Source organism: Colias eurytheme, chromosome 1 (genome assembly GCF_061535395.1).
Source record: "Colias eurytheme isolate Ceu_HAF_F1 chromosome 1, ilColEury1 Martin Lab GWU primary, whole genome shotgun sequence".
Taxonomy (NCBI): Eukaryota; Metazoa; Arthropoda; class Insecta; order Lepidoptera; family Pieridae; genus Colias; species Colias eurytheme.
The window spans coordinates 1,759,264-1,785,812 of NC_142980.1; the positions used below are offsets into that span (position 1 = coordinate 1,759,264).

A 26,549-nucleotide genomic window follows, 5' to 3' on the forward strand; every position below is an offset into this window, starting at 1 on the left:
TTTTATTAAATTGGAAATTGAAGATCATTAGAGCATGGTCGATTATGGGTAGTTGAAACGTCAAAAACTAGACTGCGGTCTATGATCGGTATCTTTTTAATTACTTTTTATTCGCGATCGAAGAATAATGAACTTAGCACCATTCTATTGAAGTTATACCTAAGCGAACGAGCAGAATACCTAAACAATTTTTCCTGTACAAACAAATATAAGTTTTCATTTATGTATTTCGCCACAGGTTGTGCCATTAGATTGGTGGCCTCTAACGAGAGACTGTCTCGCATACGGTATCACAGTCTCAATACTTATTTGCATCATGCACGATGAGTATGTACAATGGTACGAAGCGTTCTTGCTGGTCCTCTTATACGGAGTATATATTTGTATAATGTACTACGATAAGTCCATACAAAACTTTGCTAAGAGTAAGTATTGTATCGATTAATTGTATCATTCAAACTTTTAACTTTTACATTTACATTTAATCGGAAACAATATTTCAGGAAGTTGGAAGTGTGTTTCCAACATGATAAAATCAGACGAAGAAAAGAACGAAAACGCGGTTGCAGTTGAAATCGGTTCGTTATTCTATTTTTACTTTCTATTTAACCACACATTCCCAAAATCACCCATAACTTTATTGCAGATGAAAAAGATAAATCAAATAATAAAAGTGATTTAATCATTGAACATCATCAACACAATGGTAATATAAAGGCTGGCCAAATCATTATAGACAGCGGTGATAAGAAAATGACGATAGATGATGGCAAGGTCAACGATGATACGACCGTTAATGTTGGTGACATGGAGATTGTCCACTCAGATGAAGTTAATCAAAATGTTGACACTAATAAGGAAGCGCTAGATGAAAATGAGCATTCGTTGTGGAAGTGGCCATCTGGTAGAAGTAAACTCACTAAGGTATACATTGTAGCGTTTACAAACACGAGTGCAGAATATGATACCTTGTTTTTGCGATTTTGTAATAAGTTTTTAACAGATTGTTTAGACAAATGACTTCAAAAAATTTCTTTATTTTATCAATTAATTGAAAATATTCAGGAAATTTAAGTTTAGATGAAATTTATTTAAGTATCTAAGAAACAATAATCCGAATAATAGAGTTTTATAACTTGATTATATTGAGTATTTCAAAGAAAAAAGAACACAAAGTAATATAAATAATGTTTTAAATATATTTTACTTCTAATTAATCAACAGTAATTCATTACACTTAATAGATATGTCCATTTTTTCATCAATACATTTTATATTACTATTACAATATGTTTTATAGGCAACTTGGATTATTACTTGGCCGATACATTTAGTGTTTCTCTTCACGATACCAGACTGCGAGAAGCCGCGTTTTAAGAATTGGTTTCCTCTAACATTCCTTATGTGTATCGTTTGGATCGGTTCTTTATCCTACATCGTAGCTTGGATGATTACAATCATTGGTAAGTTTTCTATTTAATAATCGTTTATTAATAAAGGTTATAATTTTGACAAAAATCAACCTCAACAACAAATATTATTTTACTTTTCATTTAAAAAGAAGCAGGTAAAGTTCCACGATATCCTGAACAAATCAGAAATAGCCAATTTAACATCTTTAGACTTAACACAACCTAAGTACAAACACTATTGTGATTTTAACTGACAGAACTTAGCAGAACATGTTGTTTAGAATGATGTTATGTGTTTTTATTGTTTTAATCAATTAAATTAAAAATTTGTGCTGTTAGCTTTTGTTAATTATGTCGTACTAACGTGGTCATCTTCTTAATAGGTGACACCCTCATGATACCCGATTCAGTGATGGGTATCACATTTTTGGCAGCTGGTACATCCGTTCCTGAGGCTGTTTCAAGTGTCATAGTTGCTAAACAAGGTAATATAAATTCTTCCTTCCATGTAATAGTTTAGGATTTAGTAATAATCACTTAAGTTTATTTCCTAAAACATTGATCGCAAATGTATCAATTTTATGCCCCAGTTGTTAGACTAGTATACCTCTAGTTGATGAAATAGATTTTATGTCATTTAACATTAAGCATTCAATAATGAAAACCACATATTTTTTTCACGAGCACATTCGATAAGTATTTCACGAGCTGTGGTTAGAACTAATTAAATTGTCAATGGTTATCCAGTTATTTTCACGAAATGTTATGATATTAATTATCTGTTTTAGCTAAGTGTGTAATTAATTATGCATTCGTTACATGCCTAAACATTTCGTAACGTACATTTATACGTATAAATTTTATAGGTCACGGATCTATGGGTATCAGCAACTCAATTGGATCAAATACTTTCGACATTCTTCTATGTCTGGGTCTGCCCTGGCTGATCAAGGCTTCACTCACACCGGCAGAACCAGGACATTATTGGGTTAGAAAATTTCAAGTGTCTAATGCGAATGTTTTCTACTGCTAAGCGACTGTACATATTAACTGCAAGGCAAATTTGGGCCCATCTCCAGTTGTGACCATCTTCTATATAAAATTACAATAATAATGATAGTGATTGGACATTGCCTTTTACCTAATTTCTTTTATTTTGCAAGATATAAAATAGGACATCGTCATAACTGGAAATAAAATAACGATTTTTCAATTGCGACATTTAATTCTTAACGTGCTTTATGTACATGTGTGATTGTTTTATTAGGTGAAGATAAACTCTATGGGACTGGAGTACTCAGCTATATCGTTGCTATCGACGCTGCTGCTTTTATATCTGACGTTTTGGTTTAACAAGTTCAAGCTGGACGCCGCAGTGGGTCGGGCATGTCTGGGCATGTACGCCATGTTCCTTGTCTTGGCTACGCTCATCGAGTTAAATGTATTTTTCCCGGTGAACGTACGTACTTGCAGGAGAAACGAGCTCAAGTCTTAACTGTGACTCGTACTGAACGGAGGGGTTACCAGCCAGTGAAGTGCAGTAACAGTATGGACTGTAATCGATTTCTTTAGAAGTCACCATTTTGGTGCTATCCATAAGCTAGTTCGTAAGCTGGCTTTTTCTCTTTATTTTAATAAACCTCAATACTGCTGAATTCTCTAGTTATATGTCAATGGATTGTGGTATTCAAATCGATGAAGTAACTTTGGTAACTGATGTTATTTTATGATTTCATACAATTAAGATTATCCCATTTACCAGAAATGGAAAATTAAGTAAGGATAGAGAATTCAGTTCAGTTATTTTTGTATTATTATGTGTTAATGGTTAGATTGTGTTTTGTAATATGAATTTGAACAGTTAATACTAGACAAAATAACTAATATAATAGACAAAATACGAATCTCAATTTTGTATTCGAATTTTATTGTTATGTAAGTTTTATAGTGTTTATGGATAGCTGTTATCTTAGAGACCAAAAATGTAAGATCTTAGATGTTTATTTTGTTATGTAATTAGAATGATTAGCATTCACAGTTCGCCGCTACGTAAAATTTGGAAAAATAAAACAATTGATTGCATATTTTTTCATGACGCTGTTGTAAATAAAGTATCACTTGATGTTATTGTAACACATTTTAATAGTAAATAAATATATAGAACTATATTTCACAGAGTTTTTACTGATTCACTATTTCTGATAAATAATATTTAAGACAATTTTTCTCTGTTCTCTCTTGCTAAATCTTGCTTACTTGTAGATTCTGGGATTTGCTCTAGGCGAAAACGATGACTAAATACAGGCGGCAAATCATCTTCGTAATGTTCATTATTTGCGTCAAATGCAGCCAAACGTTCGTAAAGCTGTTGACAACAGTTCAGATGAAAAATAAAAATAGGTTCAAAATTTTAATATTTAATAACAACGATCAAATACAAAAGACATAGGAAGTGTTTTATACAAGAACAAAGTGCAAAAGCAGATTCCTTTTAAAGTAACTAAAGAGAAACCTAAGAACTAAAGTCTGTTATGGATAAGAAAAGATCAAGAATGGTCATTGGACGAGATTCTTTTTGGATTTCCTTGATAAGAGGTCGATGTCTGCTGTGTTCTCTCTCTGTAATGTAAAAACGAAAACGATATGTAAGGAAGGGAATAAGTTTATATATAAATATTAATAAAAGCAAGAGAGAGTCAGTTAACTATAAGATATAAGAATAAGATGTTAAATATATAACAGATCAATATTATTCTAAAATTAAATTCTTATATATCAAGAAGCTTAGATCAAAATAAAATAAATTAATTATTGAATAAAAGCCTAATATTCTCCTGCAAAAAATATACACATTTAAACAAGATACAGATGGAAACCATCTCCCTGTTTAGTTGAATAGTGAAGTATAGAAAATAAAATATGGTTTTATTTTTCTAGAAATATATTACAGATGAGAGATGCAGATCTTAACTTTATAAACAATTCTAATAACCACAAGTTAAGAATTGAGAATGAAATATCAAATTAATGAAAACATCAGACCTATAAGTACCACAGAAATATCAATAGACATCTAGGTATAATAATAATACCATAAAAGATCTGACTAGAAATCTAGTATTAGTTTAAAATATTAATATATAATAAATATTAAGGTTACCATGAAAGCAGCTTGGTTACACAAATGCTCCATTTCTCTAGCGTGTATCTCGATGTCGTGTTGCGTGAGCCGTGGTCGTCTGCAGTTCGGACTTTGGGCTGGTAAGAATCGATGGATAACTGGTGTTAGCAGATCTCTGTGAACCTGCATTGATAATTTATTTTTAATAACTCAGGCCCCGGAATCACAGACACGATAGAAAATCTATTGTGTCGTGGACCGATCGTGCCGTTCGGGGCTCAATGGGTTAAGTAAAATAAACTAAATTCAATAAATAAATAAGTAATAAAGTATATTAATATATGAGATTTTATCAACTGGTTATATAATCTGTTAGAGATATAACTGACCACGACGATTGATAAATTTTTGAAAGGATAGAACATGGTAATTGAGCCTGTACCACAGAATACATAGTAGCTAAATGCCTGTACGTAAAACTTATGTTATAATTGAAATATGGTACAATCCAATATAACATTCAACTTGTATTGAAGTTATCCAAATAGTGAACAATCAATTATTAAATAACTAGCGACCCGCCCCGGCTTCGCACGGGTGCAATGCTGATACTAAATACACTACAGAAAAACTGTGAACGTTGTATATAAAAACATAGCGGCCCGCTCCGGCTTCACGGGTATAAAATAGATAACCGGGCGGCCGGTCGGTACCCACCGCAAACGCTACGTCCCGCAATTTTTAAATCTGTAATATCTTCGAAAATGTTCACTTAAATCATACGGTGTAAAGGGCCATATAGATCTATATTAAATGAACAATGTTTCCAAGGTATTTAATTGGTTAAGGATTAATGCTGTATTGGTTAAAATCGCTTCGAAAATTAGCCATTATTTGTCGTAAAAAGTAAATGACAAAAAAAAGTTATTGTGGGTTATCCATAAGAGATAGACACATATACCATCGCGGACTTTTCTGTGGACCTTTTCAATGTGTATAATACTTAGTACATTATTTTGATAAAACTCGTAGGGTTCAGCCTGCGTTTGCAATGTAAGCGGAAAAAATTTATTTTTTTACGACATCACATTAGAAACCTCAAAAATAACAGTACTTCTCCACTATTTAATGGATGTTATTATACATATAAACCTTCCTCTTGAATCACTCTATCTATTAAAAAAAACCGCATCAAAATCCGTTGCGTAGTTTTAAAGATTTAAGCGTACAAAGGGACATAGGGACATAGGGACAGGGAAAGCGACTTTGTTTTATACTATGTAGTGATATATTATATATTAGCGACAACCGCGAGCGAACGACCGGGCTCAATGACGTGCTATGACTGAGGCCTATGTTTAGCAGTGGACAAATATGGACTGACAATGATGATGATGTTGATGAAATAGTGAACTTTTCCTAGTTTTTAGAAAGAATCAAGAACTAACTAACTAATATTATTAAGTAGATGGATTTAAAAATTTCTTACCATAGCAGGATCATTAGGTTGAGTAAAATAGGAAACAATGGCTCCAGTTATGATGCAAACCGTCATGCCTATGAAAGTATAGTAGAGGTAGCTCAATCTATACATGAAGAACGTTCCAGACCTGGAAGAGGAATATCAAATAAATGTCAATACGAATAACATCAAAACCATTAAATAATATCGTTGTGAATGTTTAAAACAGAACATGCAAACGAGTATGTTTTATTATTAAGCGATTATTTCCTTTGATAAATGTATCTACTGTTGCATGTTCTTTGCCGATTTTCAGCAGGAAATATATAGATTGTTTTAATTGGAATAGTCTAAGGGTGATAAGAATTCTGGTCAAGTGAAAAAATTATATCTTCTTTTTTGTAATTATTACGCTCCTTGTCTACAATCTGATTAGATACATGACTTGTTTCGTATAAGAAAACCATCACTTGCGAAATAATTCAATGAAAATCGGAATAGAACACAAAGCAGAATGAAAAAGTAGACCTTTGCAAAAATACACAATATTAATACGCAGGCGGTAGTTGCTAAGCGTCAAGAGGCTCAACAGGTCCGTTGTCAATTCCAACATAAAAAAAATACGTGTGGCACTGGAGGACTGTCACGGTAAAGCTATTGCATAGCATCGCATCGCTGTGCTGGTTGGAGTGGGGGATGTTAGGTTTTTTCGTTACGGAATTTTTACATTCGGTCGCCGCGCTCAAAGTCTGAGATAAAAGCTATGCAATAGCTAAAAGAACTAAGTTTTTGTAGCTTCCTTACCTGTCAAATTCAACAGTAGAATGCGTGGTAGTGGGTAAGGTGAAGTTCCCCTCACACCCAGAGACAGTGACTGGTTTGGGCACTATAACTATGTCACCACGAATCATGGCAGCTTGCGTGCCCAGGGAGATCCAGCCCACGAGAAGTGTGGATGTAGTACCGCCTGCTAATGCACCCTGGGTAACAGTAACAACGATTAATAAAAAATGATTTTTATTGAATTAAAATTTTGTGGTTTTATGGCATTCAAATGCTTTATAAATATAAATTTATAAAGATTTAAAAATTCGATCACGAGGCGATGGACGGCAGAGCGGATGCTTGACCAACTCAGACACTCGTGACCCGCCAGAGCGATCGAATTTATTCTATTCTTTCAGTTTTTTGTGTAAGGGGCACACCGCGCGCCATCTATTAAGATGATTAACAACCATCTCAACCAATACGAACCATTTTTCAATGAATACAATATTGTAACGATGGAACTGATGGAACGATGGAGATGATTTTTATTTCCAAATAAAGTATTCGATTTTTGTCGTTCTATTTCCATGAACCTATTATATGAACCGGCATAGTAAAATTGTTTCACCTACTCTAATTGACTGCGCAAACAATCTGAATACCAAAATATTTCGTAAATACTTTATTATTTTTCTTTCAAAAGCTGAAAAGATCAGAAGTATTACAATGGAAACAGTTTCGTAAACAACATCGGGTAATTTATTGCACGCCTCATAAGCGAAGCGTTGAGGTGGGTACTACTGTCACTTCGCGCAAAACATCTGATTTTTCAAACTTAAAATGTCTTTATGTATCATACATTGCACTTGTAAGATAATACATACACACACATATTAAGAAAAAACACTATTTTTAACGTTCATGATATTTTTGATGTCATTTTTGTTATTTAAACTAGTTAAAAAACAGTTTAAAAAAGTTCTGTCTTGGACGTCCGTGTGTCTGTATGTGCGGATCCTTTTTCTTGTTAACACGATAGCGACCGAAATACTTTACTAATCGAGTCTTTTTTTTTCTCTTACGCTTGAGTATGCTCAGGAATAGAACCCTTTCATTTTTCAGGGTCTGATTCGATGTGGTTTAATTGTTATTAAATAAACAAAAATAATAATTAATAAATAATTATTAAAAAAAAATTATGAGGCGTGCACTTTTGGATTTTCCAAATTATTTTTCTTTTACGTTTATTTGCCCGTTATGAAAGAACAATGTCAAATACCATTCCTTTTCTTCCTTGTTACGTACCTACCAAGGTACCTACATACGCAATATTTTTTTATCGTGACATTTTTCAGTTGTTTTGCAATAATTGCAATTTAAAATAAACACGTCATAATTTAAAAAATGCAAATGAATTTACAAAGCGAAATTTTCAGCTTATTTTGTTATTGCTTTTTGTAATAGGTAATTTCATAAAAATCTAATCGATTTACTATTCCCAACTAAAGAAACACAAAATATATAAGTAGAACAATATTTGACGAGAATATTTCTTACCGTCCTTATAAAAAACGATGAGTTTCTAATCATAGCGTACCTAGATAATAAGGTAAATATATTTTATATTTTGTTCTCAATTTGTAGCATATACTATAAATTATAACATTACATATACAATCTATACTATATATTAATATTATAAAGCTGAAGAGTTTGTTTGTTTGAACGCGCTAATCTCAGGAACTACTGGTCCGATTTGAAAAATTATTTCGGTGTTAGATAGCCCATTTATCGAGAAAGGCTATAGGTATATCATCACGCTAAGACCAACATGAGCGGAGCAATGTGAGTGAAACCGCGAGGAACAGCTAGTATTATAATAATCTTATAAATTACCGTCGCATTAATCCAAGGTAGAAACAGTCCCATAGTGAAAAGCCCCAGCAGGCTTCCAGCGGTTATTCCCGCTAAACTTTTACCGGCTTGGATAAGGGCTCCCATGTGCTCTACCAGAAATACTAGGGCTACGCAGGTAGCTCCTAAAAATAATTGGTTCCTTAAGACATATTTTGTTCACCACAAAAAACTTTAAACAATGGTTTAACTTCAAGCGCGGGTTCTCTTTAATCTGGTTTTGTCGTATTTCACATAAACAACCATTAAAGTGACAGATCCCTGGTTTAAAGTTAAACTGTGTTTAAATTGTTTTGTGGTTAGACCAATTATTGTGTTTTAGCAATTTATGAAAATTGCTAAAACACAATAATTGGTATGAACCTAGCATGTTATAATGGTTACATTGCGTATCATTAAACATACAAAAATATTGCTGTTTGTAATCTTTCTAGGAATTACGAACATTACAACAATTTAATTACCTATAGTCATTTACATTTTACAAACAAATGCGTTATTCATTCATTGGTCTCGAAAAGTCAAAAGGGTTATACCAACTACGTCCAATGTTCTCATTCTAATTGTTCACTAAATAATAATATCTAATATATTATATGTAGTGCATAGAAAACAAAATAGGAAAAGATAAACACACACCATTTATCTACTTCTATTCATACTTACCTATAACAACAACAATAACCTTCATAATAAAACTTGCAGTCTTTTCAGATATGGGTTTGTTATACGCCGGCCGAATGAGGTCCTCAAAGATTACACCGCACATCGAATTTAGACCAGTAGACATTGAACTAAAATAAAAACCTAACGTAATTTGAAAATTTTCACAAAAAAATATTAATGAGATGACAAATATCTAGTAAATTGCCTTACAAATATCAATTCAAAGTCTTTCTGACTGATCATTTTAAAAGTGGTTCAACTCATCATACCATACTACATCTTATCTACAGGTTTTCCAAATGTCTATTAACGATTGCTTTATAAATAACTTACTTTAAAATTAAATCACAAAAATAAACTACGTACCTTAAAGCAGCACTAAACACGCCACTCATGAAGATACCAGGCAGCGCTGGCACCGACCCAGTGATGGTCATCACGAAGTATGGCAGCAGCTGGTCACTCTTCCGAATCGCCCCCGTGGTGAGCGGGTCGCAGGTCGCGAACGTGGCATAGATCACCAGCCCGGTGTAGCAGCAGAGAGACACGATTATATAGATACCGGCTGCCATGATGAAGATTGTTCTAGAACATTGTAAGATTCATGCAGAGGTTCAATTTTGCGGAGTTCCTGGCAAGTGTATGGATGGCTGGGGAAAATGGCGGGTTTCCTCGGTCGACCCACAATCACACGCTAGCATCATCGCGTGGAAAATGTTTCGCGATGTGTTGTTCCGTCTTATCACGACGAAGTATATCTAAATTGTTTAATTAACTTATTCGGTGAAAAAAATACATAATAGGCGCATGTGCCGCCGCTTTCCCCTGTCCGAGCTGTATCGCGTGAAGTAATTACTTCGCAATGCTACTCGTTCTGTGCTGACCCACCTCATAGACTGAAAATATAAAAGCTATGCAATTTTTACATCATACATACATGCGCGCTCTCTTCAAGGAAGAAAGCGCCAAACATCGTTGCACCATGGCTTGGTTGACGGAACATGACGCGAGCCAACTGAAGTAGTTGCCGACGACCGTCGTCCAAAACGTGTGGCGGATTGTGGGGTCAGGGTCCATGCTAGAATAAAGTTATAATATACTCTTTTTGCTACAATAAAATAAAGTAAATGATCACTGTTAAGACGTTGTTGATTATAATATTGTTTTGTACATTTTCAGCAATAAAATGATATAATAAGGTTGAATATTTTCAAGTTTGAATTTATAATTGGCACCGATTATATCAATAAAATGATTGTATTGTGTAATCGTATAAATTTAATAATTAATTAATAATTAATTTTTTTAAATAATTTTTAAATTTATAAATCGTACAAATTGTGTAATCGTATTCTGTATGATATATTGTATGATTTTTCAAACTGTAATGCAAAAAATCGTGCTGCAAAGTAAAGATGACTCATATATCCTTATGCGTCTAAACTTAATGACTTTTCTAATACGACATTCAGCCTATGTGTGAGCTTTAGTTATAACAATGTTGTAAGGGAGTAATAAAACCTTTAACCAGAATCTTAATCTCTTAGCGTTCTAACATTCATAACTTGCCGTTCGTCTGTAAGAACTCTAAATCTCTCCAATCTTAACCAATGTACCATGGAGGTCGCAAGACAAGCCAGCAATAAGTAAAACTTTTCAACAGTTTATCATTTTACGAGATATATAATTGTAATTTAAGATTAATCCTACCTATTACATGGTGTTAAATGTTAATGTACTACATAAATTACGCGTAAATTACATTATATACACATACGAGATTCCAGATATAATTCAACAATATAAAATATTAAAAGTATATAAGTATTTAAAATATTCGTAACGAAAATATAAAATTTATCTTACAATATATTTTAACCTTCAGCTCTCTGTTGAAACATGGTTGAAACTTTATGAAATAAAGTATTTAAATAAAAATATTTAAGCTGAATATTCTGACCCAAATATCTGGGTATAGTATAAAACAAAGTCGCATTTCTCTGTCCCTATGTCCCTAACTACGCAACGGATTTTAATGCGGTTTTTTAATAGATAGAGTGATTCAATAGGAAGGTTAAAGTATATAATTTATTATGTTTTAGACAAAGCGGGCGAAGCCGCGGGTGGAAAGCTAGTTATTAATATTCGTATATTATACGTCAGAATTTGATTCGATTATAATTTGTTTAAATTATTGGTGTAAAACGGATAAACATTATTTTATACTCACATCACTCGTTATGATATGTCTATTCAGTGTGCACATACACAACAGAGTCTGTACAAAACTTACTTGAAGAAATCCAACCGATCTCCCTCCTGGTTTATCCTGAAAACCTCATTGATTCCTCCTAAGCGGCATGTACCATACACTAGGACAAATATCACTCCAAAATACATTAGGATTGTTTGTAACGTATCCGTCCATACTACAGCTTTGATTCCACCCTGAAATTAGTCGCAGAATATTGTAGGTACCTAGTTTAGATTTATGTTTTTTATGATAGAATTGGCAAATTATATTAATTAATAGATACGTTTATCTACAGCTTACGTCAATCTCATACATTCGTAGTCTATTCTATTGAACGCTACGCTAACAGAAAACCTAAACGCTACGCTACGCTAACAGAAGACTAGGAGGGCTGGTCACGGCATCACGCGTGAACGGGTGGACCGATTTCGATAATTCTTTTTGTATAATATTCCTTGAAGTACGAGGATGGTTCTTATGGAAAGAAAACATAAACATGTACCACGGGAGAAGCCGGGGCGGACCGCTAGTATTTGATAAAATTACACTTTTATTAGAAACTAGCGGTCCGCCCCGGCTTCGCCCGTGGTACATGTTTACGTTTTCTCTACATAAAAACCATCCTCGTACTTCAAGGAATATAATAAAAAAAGAATTAGAAAGAAAGAAAGAAAGAAAAAACATTTAATCCAACACACAAAAATAAAAGAAATAAAACATACAAAGAAAAAACAACAAAGTAACATGCATCGAACAAAAACAATATGAAAATTACAATAAAAAGAAGTATGCATGCCATTTACATAATACAACAATAGGTCAAAGGTATTGTGTGGTTGAATATATGTGTGTTGGATAGGGATACCACTCAGGAAATCTGTGGCTTTAGAGCCGCAGCACTGATTTTCAGTGGTTCCCATATCGCAACTGACGTTTGCAGTGATAGGTGCTACAAAATTATAAATTACTTAAAATTAATTAATAAATTATAAATCTAAATACACATTTTAAAATATTATACATCCATTATATGCGTATACATAAGAATATTTAAATATACTATTTACTTATATATCATATGCTAATACTATTCTAAGGTAAAAAATTCAACACACTGATAAAAATAATAAAATAACAGATAAAGTAAAAATAAATAGACTAAGATAATATTGCCTTATTTTTATATACATAGTTATATATACAGATATTTTTTTTATTTTATTAAAGAGCAACTAAGGTTGGCTGATTTGTTGCTGTATTATAAGTTTTTTGAATCCATTACGAAAGCTCGGCAAACTGCTTTTATTTCGTAATGGTGGAGGCAAATTATTCCAACATTTAGTTGCTCGATATTTAAAGGCACCTCTGAATGCCATGGTGTAATAATTATCGAAATCGGTTCAGCCGTTCTCGAGTTATGCGCTTACCAACACATTTTGCGATTCATTTTTATATATAAGAAGATATCTTAACGTATCTCATGCCGGTAATGTACTCAAGATTAGTTACACAAGACACATTAGTAACATTAATTCCATTCGATATACTTAGACAACAAATTGATGTGATATTCCGGGTTCTGATTGGCCTGACCTTCTGGTCAGACGAGATGTAGACGGAGGGGAGATTCAGGCCAGTCGTGAATAAATAATTTTGTTGGGAATCGCTTTTAGAATATTCAACAGCGGTCAAATTGAAATAGCTCGGTCAATGTGTCAACCGAACTTTTATTATAACTCTAATCTGGCTTAGAAGCTGAATATATTTCTGTTTTCTAGATGCATGCTATTTTAAATTTGATCTTGAATTGGTTATTTGGATTTTTTATTAAAATGAGTATTAAAGAAAACGTCTTTGTACTTACTAATGTAGTGTAGAAGATACACACGATGCAAACTATTGGAGTAATCAAATGTAGATTTATGCCAGTCACTAGAATGGACAAGAAATTTGTTATTATAAGACCTAAATTATTATATTTTTGCACGAAATTACAAAATCCATACTAATATTATAAATGCGAAAGTAGGTAACTCTGTCTGTTACTCAATCACGCCTTAACTACTGAACCAATTTGCATGAAATTTGGTATAGAGATATTTTGATACCCGAGAAAGGACATAGGCTACTTTTTACCCCGGGACATGAGATAGGTTTTATCATGGAAATCCCACGGGAACGGGAACTATGCGGGTTTTTCTTTGTATGCGCGGGCGAAGCCGCGGGCGGAAAGCTAGTATACTAAATAATTAAAAATATGAAAGGAATTTATAGTATGTATGGTTGTCGACAAATTGTGTATCAATAACATGTTCTTTGAAATTAGTTCAATCGTTTTTGTAGGAAATTGCAAGAGGTTTGTCATCCATAATATAAAATGACTCACTTAAATAATAATATTTTGATTACTATAATATTATCTAGGAATATTAAATACAATTCACCTTGACTGAAAGCAAGTGCTGGAACGTATATTACTATAGGTATGTATAACATCATTTTGATGATGAATATTATCGATCCCAAGAGCCGCACATTTTGATTGAAGCGAAGTCGTAAGTACTAAAAAAAACAACAATACAACAATAATGTATTGACAGACTGTCGGACATTTCTTGCGGAAGTATTCTTGCAGATGGAAACGCGGCCTTAAGTGAAAATTCAATAATTTTGTATCATCACTACATAGTATAAAACAAAGTCGCTTTCTCTGTCCCTATGTCCCTTTGTATGCTTAAATCTTTAAAACTACGCGACGGATTTTGATGCGGTTTTTTTTAATAGATAAAGTGATTCAAGAGGAAGGTTTTAGTATATAATTTACTAGCTTTCCGCGTGCGGCTTCGCCCGCTTTGTCTAAAACATAATAAATTGTAACTAAAACTATAAAATATCTATTTAAAAAAACCGCATCAAAATCCGCTGCGTAATTTTAAAGATTTAAGCATAGGTACATAGGGACATAGGGACAGAGAAAGCGACTTTGTTTTATACTATGCTACTATTGTACTAGTATGTTATAATAGAGATAAACTCTTTATTTACATGCATTGTTTGTTCATAGTCAATTTCATTAGTTCTATTTATATTTTTAGGCTTATCTGTCAGTTAAATAAGCAATTAATTTGTTAATATAATACCTATGTGTTATATAGGTTCAGTCAGTTTTAGCAGTACATGGTAACTGACTTTTTAAATATGCTGAATTGACTCAATTATTTCTAAAAACACTCTCTTCAATTTCTGTTATTATACCTTACCTCATAAGTAGAAGTGATTTGCAGATTATAAAACACAGGTAAATACACGATGGCAATGGTGACAGAAACGACCCATTCGGAGAGTACGATCGCCCACAGCTGGGTTCCGTATGTGTACATCTCTGCTGGAAGACCGAGTAGTGAAATGCCTGATACGTAGCTGAAAAAGTATTGGTTTTATGTGTTATTTTCCTTTAGAAAGTAATTGAATTTGGATGGGATTTAAAACGCGATTTATTCTTTATCATATTTTTGTTAATGTTATTGAGACTCTGACATAATAAGCGTGCATTGAAAGATGTAGATCCAATTACAGTCAAATACAACATGCATTATTTGAGGCATTATTATTGTTATTGTCTTTTTCTGAATACAGCTTATTTATAGAGGCGATACTTAAACCAACTTATAAGCATTTTGATTATATTGTATACGTACACGTAAACTTCATTTTATTCTATAGTACGCTGTATGGTAAGATAAATACCTGAAGCAGCTACCATGAAGCAGGTTTGAGTTGCGAACAAATGCTACATAGGTAATAATTGAGGTTTATATTACAGGAACCACTCCAACCTTCTACGGATCCTACAAGCTTAAAGCGAGTCACAGGAGTTTTCCTAATAAACTTAATCTCAGACATTGTATCAATCAATCCCAGGTTGATAATTTGTGCAGGATTTCAAGGTAACAAGGTGACATTAATTATTATTATGTAAACGAGAAGAAAATCCGCAGTTAGTATAGTGAGCTGTGTTATTTAGTGACATAGAACTCGCTACGTATTTGGCGTAGCGTGGGCGTAGCAACGTATGCAACGTAAACAAACTCTTCAGTTTTTATCTATACTAATATTATAAAGCTGAAGAGTTTGCTTGTTTGTTTGTTTGTTTGAACGCACTAATCTCGGGAACTACTAATCCGATTTGAAAAATTCTTTCGGTGTTAGATAGCCCATTTATCGAGGAAGGTTATAGGCTATATTTCATCACGCTACGGGCAACAGGAGTGGAGCCACGGGGGTGAAACCGCGCGGAGCAGCTAGTAATATTAATATAGAGATTGACATACCAATATAAAAAAAGAGACATAGAGGAGATGTGTCGAAAGAGCCTATAAAATAGTTTAAACGTGCTTCATATTATTATGTGCTAATCATAACATCCTATATGGGTCGCGTTGGCACATAATATCTAGGTGTTGTTCAAAATTTAACCTTATTACTGTGCAATTATTTGTGCAGTGCAGTAATTTCAAGATGAACCATGCTTACTAGCGCCTATTTCATATTTTTATATTTTTTAGAGACATCCATCCATCCGTTTCAAAAGACTAAGTATGTCTACAGTATTAATGTATAAAGTGATGTAATATGCTAAAAATAAACAAATTAATGCCTATCAAGGAGCATAAATACCTCAAAATAAGGAGTTGAGTTCAATGACCTAACAAGCATTTCGTTGTGATTTCATCATACCACAGATAAATATTATAGTACATACATACTATACGGTCATACATTGCTACGCCGAATTCGTAGCCACTTTGTTGATTTAATGTGATATTATATAATTATAAGTAATTATTTATCCTGTAATCCAAATATTTAAATAAATAGTGTTTAGTAGCAAATTTAGCTAGGTATCTTCTTTTAGGTATCGCAGAAACTGCCTTCTTTTAAAAGTTGATACATTATTATGTTTTTTGATAATTAAAAAAATAACTTCCGATTTATTAAAATTAACAATGAAAAATTAAAAAAGAAATGTTTTTAATTATTAACTACCTAAATGATTTGGACATGTTGTGTGTATATTTGTGTGTTTGGTTTTCGCGTGAAAGCATCACAAACGTCTATGCGTTCTTACAAATCTATAGCACAATGAGCATACAGTATCGCTCCTTCCTACATACGCTCACTCACACTCACACCAACATACGCACTGACGAGACAAGCTGACGGACGTGTAGTTTCGTCCATGCAATTAATTCGAACTTTTTCTAGTTTCTCTATTGTTTGTATTCTGTTTACTGTGTTTTTAAGGTGTATACTAGTAGTATTATCTTCGCAACGAATATCGTACATTGATAAAACGCCTGATGCGTCCTCTTCACAATGGGCAGCGTTGGCCCAACAAATGGTCGTCGATGTTTGCCATCATTACGGCGATTGCAAAACAACAACTACAGCAGATCATTGACATTTAGGCACAATTTAGGCCATCTACACAATCATGATTGCTTCTACTCATCCAATGATGCCCATTGTGAAGAGGACATTAGAAATGAAACTATGAAACTATGTGACCGTTTCCACCAATGCTACGATGCTATGTACCAGTGCGAGTAAGATGTGCTATGAAGATGCGCAGCTCGAGCTATACGATGTATCGATAGTAGGCCCCGCTCTGCACATAGCACCAATCTACAGCACGCATCCATTGCACGCATTATAATATAAAAATTGGTTGTCTGTAAAGTCGGTTTACTGACGATAGTTGAACGTGACAACGTCCGATTGTGCTTCTTTGTCGCTCGTTCCGCGCTCTCGCTCGCACTTCAAGCCTTACATGGAACGCCTCAGAGCGAGGTAACGCCGCATGAGTCATGTTTTTTCGTGCGTGCAGCTGGCTCTATCGAATTATAAGACGTTGTCACGTCAAAAACATATCTTAGCTGAGACCGTTTCAACCAGTGCTACGCTATGTGCATTAATGAATATGAATTGTGGACGACAAACACGTAGCATAGCACTCTGGTGGAAAAGCTCCCTTATGCATTGGTCGATTTGTTTGAGACCTCAAGACCCAGATGATATACGTAATTGCTCTGCATTTACCTGTGTCGTGAGTCAACACGGAAGTAATTTAAATAGTCCTAGTTATTGTAACGATGCCGTTCCTGTCTTTGTTATTTGTATATGTTATTGTGACTGAAAATAATCTTGAAACAATATTACGAACTATGTATAAGGTCAAGGTTAAAGTTGTCTTCAAGGAATTTAACTCAAGATATAGTCCCATTTAATTGCAATTTTTATTGCGCATCCCATCTATATTTGTTACTATATTCGCTTTTATGTATGAAGAAGTATAATATACTATACATATGTTATGGTTATTCTATACTATAAACTATCTCTACAACAATTGTTAGAATCGAGACGTGATAAGCCATTTTATCGTTATTGAGTATCAACCATCAACAGTTTATTCATATTTCTTTGTAGGATTTATGAATCATGTTAAACGTACAGACTGCCATATAAAGCAGTCGAATTGTCAATTTTAAGGTCTATAAATACGAGTCTAAAAATACAGCGAGTCTTGTTATGGGCATGGACATTGTGCAATGAAGTAGTGTCAATTGACTCCCCAGCAAAGGAAGTGCCAACACCTGATATCGAGACGCTTCTTCACGACAATGAAAAAATTGTACGTCTTGGGAATTCTTTTTTTTTTCAGGGTTGTCATTAATATATTTAGGTAAGAATTTCCACAAACAATACTAGCTCTAAATTGAAGTAGTTTGTTTAATTTCACTTTGACCATGCTGTTCGCATAGTGCTCAACAAGTGAGATATCAACCCTAATTCTACGATTTTATAGTGACCTTGAATTTCAACTAGACTCTCATATAATTGTATGTATGTTTAGAGTAAATTATTAAAATATAGTGTTTAAAATACAATTTGCGATTGCAATATTCTAGATCTAGACAATTGGCTTCCGTTTTAAACAAGCTACTTATCTATCTTATAAACAACGCATCATTCAGTAAGTACAATAATACAACACATTTAGAAACGATAGTTCTTTGATTTTACAGTTCAACACTATGAATAAAGCGCCTTAAAACAATAGGCATAAACTACAAAGTGCAATAAGCATTCGCTAGCGCATACCTGGCAATCAGTGACATGGATATAGGAAACATGCCCATCGTCTTCCCGCCCATGAGGTATTCGGATGTGGTATTCTGCTTCCGTTTCGCGAAGAACGCGAAGTATACCCCGATGAGAGCAGACATCAGAAGCATCGCCCCGAAGACGAGGTAGTCGAGCCAATCGAAATACACCACTTCCATGACCGCTGTCCCTCGTTGTCATACAACGATTACTGGACAATTGACTGGACTATGCTATATTTATCCTGTAGTAAATCATTGGAACATCCCTCCAGGACTAATTGAGTTGTTACCGGCCAATGTAACACTTTGTGGACGGATTATGATGATTTTAATTAGCGTTGGTGAATGGTGATGTTTGGCGTGATTGTATGTGATTAGGAAAGATACGTTCTAAGGTAGAAGTGCAAAAGTATCTTTTGTGTAGACGATTATGTATGTATTTTGTGTGTATGTTTAGTAGACTCTAGTGTATTAATTGTAGGGGTTTTTGTTTAGAATTCTAATATTGTAATTAATATTGGATTGTGTTCGGTCGCTATTTGATGAAATCTAACTCAGTATATTAGTAAGGAGATCGTGGGTTCAATTCGGATGACAGTAGAGTTAAATTTTGTGTTTTTGTTATAATATTTTGGTATAAAATTGATTTATCTATAATTAAATGTCCCTTTTATAATAAAAATGTTCAAATCATCTTCCTACGCTCTAGACATAAAAATACAATAAAAACCAAATTCTGTCAAAGTGTACACTGTACATTTTATATTATAAGTTAATTGGGGGGTAGAAATAAAAAACTTGTTTCAAATACATTTATTATTTATTTAAAACTTCGTGCAATAGGTACATGATAATGCTAATGATATGCTGAAATCTAATAAACAATTACATATTTACGAAATTGCTAAATTTTTACATAAATTTTACATACATAAGAACAATTTGTGTCACATTAAAGTATTTAAATTATCAATATAACATTTAACAAAATTTAAAATATTGTAACTAAGGATACCTATATGAAAATAGATTTTTAATATTTTAAGTATGTAATATCATAATATTTTTCATTGAAGTTGGCTGCAGACTCGACTCTACCATCAAGCTCTACTAGAAATAGTTTTAAATACAATACCTATTTTCTCGCATTAAACATCTCTTTGGCATTTTTATTTATATTAAATTTAGTAAATACTATACTAATATAACTAAGTACATGTTCATTTTTCTTATGTGATAGTCATCACATAAGAAAAATGTCTGTGTTCTAGTCCATTTTTAATTTTTAAATACGAACATTTTCACAGTAACTATATTATTTTCCGCTTAAACTTTGCCAACTCCAAACATTCATACAATTTTATTCATAAATTTGAATTCAAGCCTAAATTAGGTTAATATGTGGGTTAATATTGGTAAGCCAATGCCCAATATATTATAGCTCTTTATTAGACAGCTGTCATTTAAGACGCTGTCATAAAGTTATTATACGCATAATAATCATCATCATCATCATCATCAGCCCATATATGTTCCCACTGCTGGGACACGGGCCTCCTATGAGGGTACAGGCCATAATCCACCACGCTGGATCGATTCGAAGTCCGAGGTCTCACCACTGAGCCACCACTGCTGAATGATACGCATAATACCTTCTTATTTTCCAGAAATATTACAATTTTTAACTACTTTCTAACAATTACCAAATGATTTAGAAACAGAGGTAATATAAAAACATTATAGCAGCAGATTGTTAGTGGCAAATGGAAGATTAAAATGTAGGTGGAAAGTTACTAAAAGCTGTTTTTACTGTGTTACATTAGTATTGTTAACTCTTCTTATACATCCTATACACATATTTATATCTACATTCAGATCTACATATAGTATAGTAAACTATATATTCATATATTATATTATAGTCGGCACGGTGAACCTTGATTCCTATGACAATTCGTGTTAGTGATGGTTGGTATGATGGGTCGTGTCGATACTTAACTATTTTATAGGGAAAGGCGTGGTTTGCATTCAGCCACGTCGGTAAACATATTGTTTTTACAAATACTATAAACTGTATTTTTAACTAAATTTTTTATCGTCTATTATGCTGTTGTTGTGTAATTTAAGTTTTTAGCATGAATTACGTAGGTAAGTAAAACGAAAGCTTACCAAAAAATAAAAATGCACCTTATCTTTTTTCGTAATTTTTAACCCGTTATACCTACATGTATTCGCTAGTGTATATTTTATCATGAAAATGGATGTCTTCATTTAATTTGTCTGCAAAACTTTTGTTATCATAATAGGTGAATCATGTATATTTTTCAAGTATAGTCACAATTTGGTTTGATTTTTCGGTTTTAAAAATATGCACTCATTTCCATTATTGACATAGGTACGTTTATGGATACTTTCTACACTAGTCGATAAATACTGAATGATGTAAGTTTTGACGGACGTAATCACAAAGTCTGAAGAAATATTTTCTCATATCATTGTAACGGCATAAATCTACGTAAGAGTAATACGTTTTTTGACGTCTCCAATACGTTTCTACTTTAATGGTGACGCCATTACAATGTTGTGTATTGAGAATAACTGTCAGTGTCATAGGGATCATGTTTCGTCGTGCCGAGTATAGCATTGAATTCGACAACTGGCATGTTTATTTTTCTTAAAAGTACGATTTTCTAGTTTGTAGTCCTTTTTTAATTTTTAATCACGAAACTTTTCACACTAATTACTATATTATTTTCCGCTCAAGCTTTGCCAACTCCAAAGATGTATACAATTTTATTCATAAATATGAATTCAAGCTAAAATTACGTCAATATTAGTAAGCCAATATATAGCACTTAAGACAGTTGTCATTTTAGACGCTGTCATAAAATTATTATTGCATAATACCTTCTTATTTTCCAGAAATATTACAATTTTTAACTACTTTCAACAATTACCAAAGTGCAAAGTGGTAAATGGAAGATTAAAATGTAGGTGGAAAGATGCTAAAAGTTGTTTTTACTGTGTTGTATTAGTATGATGTACTTATACATCGTACATAAGCATAGATAATTAAACTATTAGCATTTTTTTATTGTAGATAGGGAATCGCTTGACCACAATCTCGCCTAATGGAAAGCTAAGATGTGGTCTGAGATGGTACGCGCTTCCCTAGTGGGTACCGGTTCACTCTTCGCTCGAATTGAATACGACAGCTACTAATGCGAATTACAAAACTATTACACTTAATATCATATAATTTCATAAAAAATACATCAAATTCAGGGATAATGAAACAAATATTACCTATATTTAGAACAGTGATTAAATGCGGTGGTTTCAATTTTAGGTAATAAATGCCTATTTTAAAATGTTTTATAGCTAGCGTTGAATATCTTCTTACTTTCTAGGTACGGATTCTTCGGTCTACTGGTGCCGTATTATTCTTATTTCCAGACAGTTTACGCCGTGAATTGAACTGACTGGCCAATTCATATTAGGATCGCAATAACCAGCCATGGTTAATAATGGTGTTTAAATTTAATAATAATTTAATATTTTATTTTATTTAATATTTTATTTCTTTCTTTCCAGGACATGTACTGCAGTTTTTAGATAACATTAAACAGGCATCAGGTGTGGAAAGCTGGTGGTATAATATGAATTTGCCAGTCAGTTCAATTTACGGCGTAAACTGTCTGGAAATAAGAGGTCATAATACGGCCCCTGTACTACATAACACTCTTTCCTCTTAGCAATACATTAATTGTTATTTCGGTATATAAATTTTACTATTACTGCGTCTACGTAGGTGGAATTCCATAGTACCGTAACTATGTGGACACAATATTATTTCCTAAGGGTCAGAAGACGCCGGCACAATATCTACTTTTAGATCTATATCGTCCTTTTAATATGCTTAAGTTTTATTATTCTCAAGACAAGAGATACAAATATGATTAGGCTGTATTTAATACTCCGTATATTTTAGACTAAATATTAGCACAATAATGTTTTAAAAACGACTTAACAACTTACAATAAAATATGTAATACATCAAAATTATTGATTCCAACACATTAGATTTTAACATTTATTTTCTACGAAAGCACATCTTCTATTTAATAATAAATTTGAGCTTATTAGCTTTTTATAATACTAGATTTCCGCTTACGGCTTCGCCCGCTTTCTCTAAAACCTAATAAATTACATACTAAAACCTTTATCTTGAATCACTCTATCTATTAAAAAAACCGCATCTAAATCCGTTGCGTAGTTTTAAAGATTGAAGCATACATAGGGACATAGGGACAGAGAAAGCGACTTTGTTTATACTATGTAGTGATATTCAAATACCTATATTTCAATCATCAGAAGAGGTTTCCTTCTACATTTTACTTTAAGTTGATTAAATTTCTTACCATTAACAACTGCTTAATTATCTAAAGTTCTTTAGCCGTTTATCTATGTTTATAAAAAGTATGGTATATGAATTAAATGTTAGATAAAATTGAATACTTTCCACATTCACTATATTTTAGGGTATGCTAGAAATTTTAGGTTAGGTATTCATTATCCACGGGACCAAATTACAAGCCTAAAACCTTATTTTTTAAAACATCATTAATATTCAATTAGACAGTATCAACCTATTTAAATGTGCGTAAAGTTATGTTTATTATTAAATCGAATAAAAATTGAGATTAAAATCTGTATTAAAAGAGAGATCACTTTCTTTTCCTTTCTTACGAATTACGACATAATATTATATTCTCAGCAGTAAATTATTTATCTGCAAGCATATCTACTTTTAAAATTATTATATTTTATTTCACATTTGAAATAATAATATAATATAATTATCTATCTACGCATTGAGTCCGTATAGTATCTTTTTGAAATGTACATGTCCCTTATGATTATGAAGTATTTTACAATCCTATACCTAAAGAGTAAATATATACATAAACTATATTAAGTAATTATTAAATATACACATTATTGCAGAATAATATAAAATGATCCGTAGATAGTGTTCAAATAAAAAAAATTTTTCTAGTATACACATAGTAGGAGTAGGTTCTTTAAATGCATCCATAAGTATCTACCCTATTATTAAATGCATACAGATTTATGAAAAAATAAGTGAAAAAGTAGTGACGCATAACATTAGTCGAATAAGTTACTGTATATTATAAAAATATGTGTGTGTGTGTGTGTAAAGTATTTTTTTCCCTAACATTTAACAGTTAAATAGATTTATCTTGAATCTAGCACATTTTTTATTAAGCCTTACATGTAGTATACAGAAGTTCTTATTAAAAACAAGTAGTTAATAAGCATTGACTTAAGCGAGAAATTGATAGGAATCTTGATATTAAAAACTTTAAAACATTAAAAACTATGACTTCCTACAACCTACGTATTCAAAGGAATCGTTTTAATTCAGACATCAAACTTGTACGTATTTCTTTATTATGATTAGAATAAGAATAGCCATACGTCTAACCCTCGTTGTGTAGTTACATGCCACAAAACATCAATATACTATATTTAAATAATTAAAAAAATATACGTACAAAAATAATTCATTTAAAAACAAAAGCTAAACGACGTCCCTATTCTTATTTTAATCATTTTCACAGATGCTACGTCTACTTGTTTTATTTACAATCTGTTTTTCTCTTCTACGTTAAAACCTCAGAAAAATTGCCAATTATATACATTGTATCTACTTTCAATTTCATTGGTTTACTCTAGATAGACACTTACTACAATAGTAGGTATCGCTACAATTAATCAATCATGAGCGATCACAGACTTAACCTTCGCATTCGTCATAAATTTACAAAACAAACGAATGGAAATGATCCAAATAAACCTTTACATCAAATAATGAAGAAATCTATTGAAAAGAGCAAATAACTCTTAAGATAAAGGCACTCTCTGTATTCACACAATTGTCTCACTCAATTCCGTAACTTAATAGTAGGTACTTTGCGATTGTTCGATACCAATGTACATAATATTATTAATAATTTGCCAAGTGACAACACAGATGATATCGTAAATGTTTACACGTCAGCAGGAGAGCCTAGATTGAATCTAGACATTTTGCGATCCCTAGAACCCGATAATTGTCCAGACGAAGATCTTTGCAAGGACGCTGAACGGGACCGAGACGAGTCAGATTTGGATTTTTTTACTTTACTCCCACCACTTGCTGGCTGTTTGCCTTTCAATGATGATACTGATACAACTGTGTCCGAGGTAACTCCGTCATGTTCTATTGAGAGAAGTTATTTTAATGAAAAGTGACAAATAATACTAAATAACTTTTTGAAACCTGAGTTCCTGTTAACTTACCTACACGCCTAATAACTTCGCCGGCATTGTTCAAAAAGAATTTTGGCTTCGAGTCCTTCAGAAGCGATTCCTATAAAAGTATATAACAATCAATAAACAAGTTTGTACGTATAATTCAACTGTAATATTGCTACAATGATAACTCGATAACTCACCTTTGACTTACTAGATTTGGAAGCTGTGTCAGAGCTTCCTTTCCACCAGGATCATTGAATCTCACAAGTCTTTTCTGCTTCCTTCTCCGGTGTGGCGACATTAGCTTCAACATCAGCGTCAGGTTTGGGTGTTGTTACTCCAGATGTTGAAGCTCCGCTATTTAAAGATACATGTATAATGTATATACTACATACTAATACATCTAAATCATTAAGAACTAAATCGTTTTCTTCAAATAGAAATACTTAAACTGCAAAAAGTCAGTGGTAATCTATCAGATCGAATATAGCTTTTCAAACCTAAATAGTTACTTACGCAGCATCAGTTTTGGCAGCATTAGTGTTCTGCTGGTTGCGCATAGCCAATGTGGAGACCATTGGAGGCCTCTGCGGCTTGTTTGACAGTAAACGCTCTATGTCTACCATTACCACTGGACTGAGTTGTGGTACAATCTAGTAAAATGAAAAATAGTTTAAGTTTTCAACTAATTCATTCTCACAGCAATTCATTTCTACTTAATTACGTATTACTAGTTCATTAAATTAAAATTTTATGGCATTGACAATTAAACTATTATTAGTAGTATTTTAATGTCTTAAGTCACCACAGTCCACTTCTTCAAAACAAATATCGATTTCATATAAACCTCTTACCTGTAGTGCGTGTATATTCTCTTTAAACTGTTCCACGCTCGTGGCTCCAAGCAGAAGACAATTGACATTCTCATTCTTAAGACACCACGCAACTGCTAACTGACTCATCGAGCAATCTAACAGAAATAAATTTATATTTCTCATGTGAAATCTATCTAAAAATCTATCTTTACCTGAGTTTGATAAAAGTGGGTTTATTAAGGTTTCTGTTGATCTATTTATTATAAAGACTCGATTATTCACCAGCATTAAATTGATAAGAACAAAACACTTTTTTGTCGTCAACTGTAGTCCGTTTGTGATGACGCTTTTAATTAAAGTTACACGTTTATATTTAAGTCAATTTGCGGCAGTTAACTCTAAAGACCTAAGGAACAAAGGGATAAAAATAGACTTACTGAGACTATTTGCGAGGTTGGACAAAGCTTGCAATTTGTCTCCATAGGTGCGTTGCTCCTCTCCGCTCGTTTGTTCCTTGCTGTTGGAAGCCGGTGCCTGTATTGAAGACAATGCTATTTATGCTACTACTACATATTATTACGTAGACTGATTTTTTATAGAACTGAAGCTTTTACTTCGTTTGGAAGTAATGCGTCCTTGATTGTGTA

At 32.8% G+C, this 26,549-nt stretch overlaps 3 protein-coding genes across 6 annotated transcripts in view; 1 reads left to right on the forward strand and 2 right to left on the reverse strand.

Moving 5' to 3' along the window:
* zyd (sodium/potassium/calcium exchanger zydeco) overlaps positions 1-3,467 on the forward strand; it is a 28,405-nt gene extending 24,938 nt beyond the window's left edge. For all 3 annotated transcript variants that reach the window (XM_090120218.1, XM_090120207.1, XM_090120211.1), the window contains exons 4-10: positions 239-425; positions 504-578; positions 647-924; positions 1,301-1,463; positions 1,796-1,897; positions 2,279-2,400; positions 2,680-3,467. In XM_090120218.1, the coding sequence (XP_089976344.1) occupies positions 239-425; positions 504-578; positions 647-924; positions 1,301-1,463; positions 1,796-1,897; positions 2,279-2,400; positions 2,680-2,907 (1,155 nt within the window). In that variant the 3' untranslated portion in view covers positions 2,908-3,467. The remainder of the gene's footprint in view (positions 1-238; positions 426-503; positions 579-646; positions 925-1,300; positions 1,464-1,795; positions 1,898-2,278; positions 2,401-2,679) is intronic.
* A 70-nt stretch (positions 3,468-3,537) lies between these two features.
* On the reverse strand, positions 3,538-18,955 carry LOC149910879 (sodium-coupled monocarboxylate transporter 1-like). Of its 2 annotated transcripts, none has more exons than XM_090120183.1 (13): positions 18,762-18,955; positions 14,858-15,017; positions 14,042-14,159; positions 13,462-13,529; positions 11,637-11,791; positions 10,281-10,421; positions 9,710-9,928; positions 9,344-9,471; positions 8,660-8,802; positions 6,800-6,975; positions 6,023-6,143; positions 4,573-4,716; positions 3,538-3,777 (listed from the first exon to the last, which is right to left on the reverse strand). In XM_090120183.1, the coding sequence occupies exons 1-13, from the start codon at positions 18,941-18,943 to the stop codon at positions 3,625-3,627; spliced, it is 1,908 nt and encodes a 635-aa protein (XP_089976309.1). In that variant the 5' UTR covers positions 18,944-18,955; the 3' UTR covers positions 3,538-3,624. The 2 variants fall into 2 exon arrangements, with proteins under 2 accessions (XP_089976309.1, XP_089976314.1); XM_090120188.1 differs by lacking the exon at positions 3,538-3,777 and adding an exon at positions 3,789-4,031.
* A 5,020-nt stretch (positions 18,956-23,975) lies between these two features.
* The window catches only part of Hk (potassium voltage-gated channel subfamily A regulatory beta subunit hyperkinetic), a 38,009-nt gene continuing 35,435 nt past the window's right edge, over positions 23,976-26,549 (reverse strand). Inside the window, exons 13-18 of the mRNA XM_090120220.1 lie at positions 26,340-26,436; positions 25,942-26,057; positions 25,604-25,740; positions 25,288-25,444; positions 25,133-25,202; positions 23,976-25,052 (exon numbers count right to left, since the gene is read on the reverse strand). Coding sequence (XP_089976346.1) covers positions 25,339-25,444; positions 25,604-25,740; positions 25,942-26,057; positions 26,340-26,436 — 456 coding nt within the window. The 3' untranslated portion in view covers positions 23,976-25,052; positions 25,133-25,202; positions 25,288-25,338. The remainder of the gene's footprint in view (positions 25,053-25,132; positions 25,203-25,287; positions 25,445-25,603; positions 25,741-25,941; positions 26,058-26,339; positions 26,437-26,549) is intronic.

Bases quoted from the DNA above. Each gene is read 5' to 3' on its own strand.
- LOC149910879 (XM_090120183.1), bottom strand. From the start codon at position 18,943: ATGGAAGTGGTGTATTTCGATTGGCTCGACTACCTCGTCTTCGGGGCG. The intron at 11,792-13,461 runs GTAAGTACAAAG...GACTAATTTCAG, and splicing joins GTATCTTCTACACTACATTA to GGTGGAATCAAAGCTGTAGT. The intron at 6,144-6,799 runs GTAAGGAAGCTA...TTCCTCTTCCAG, and splicing joins TCTACTGTTGAATTTGACAG to GTCTGGAACGTTCTTCATGT.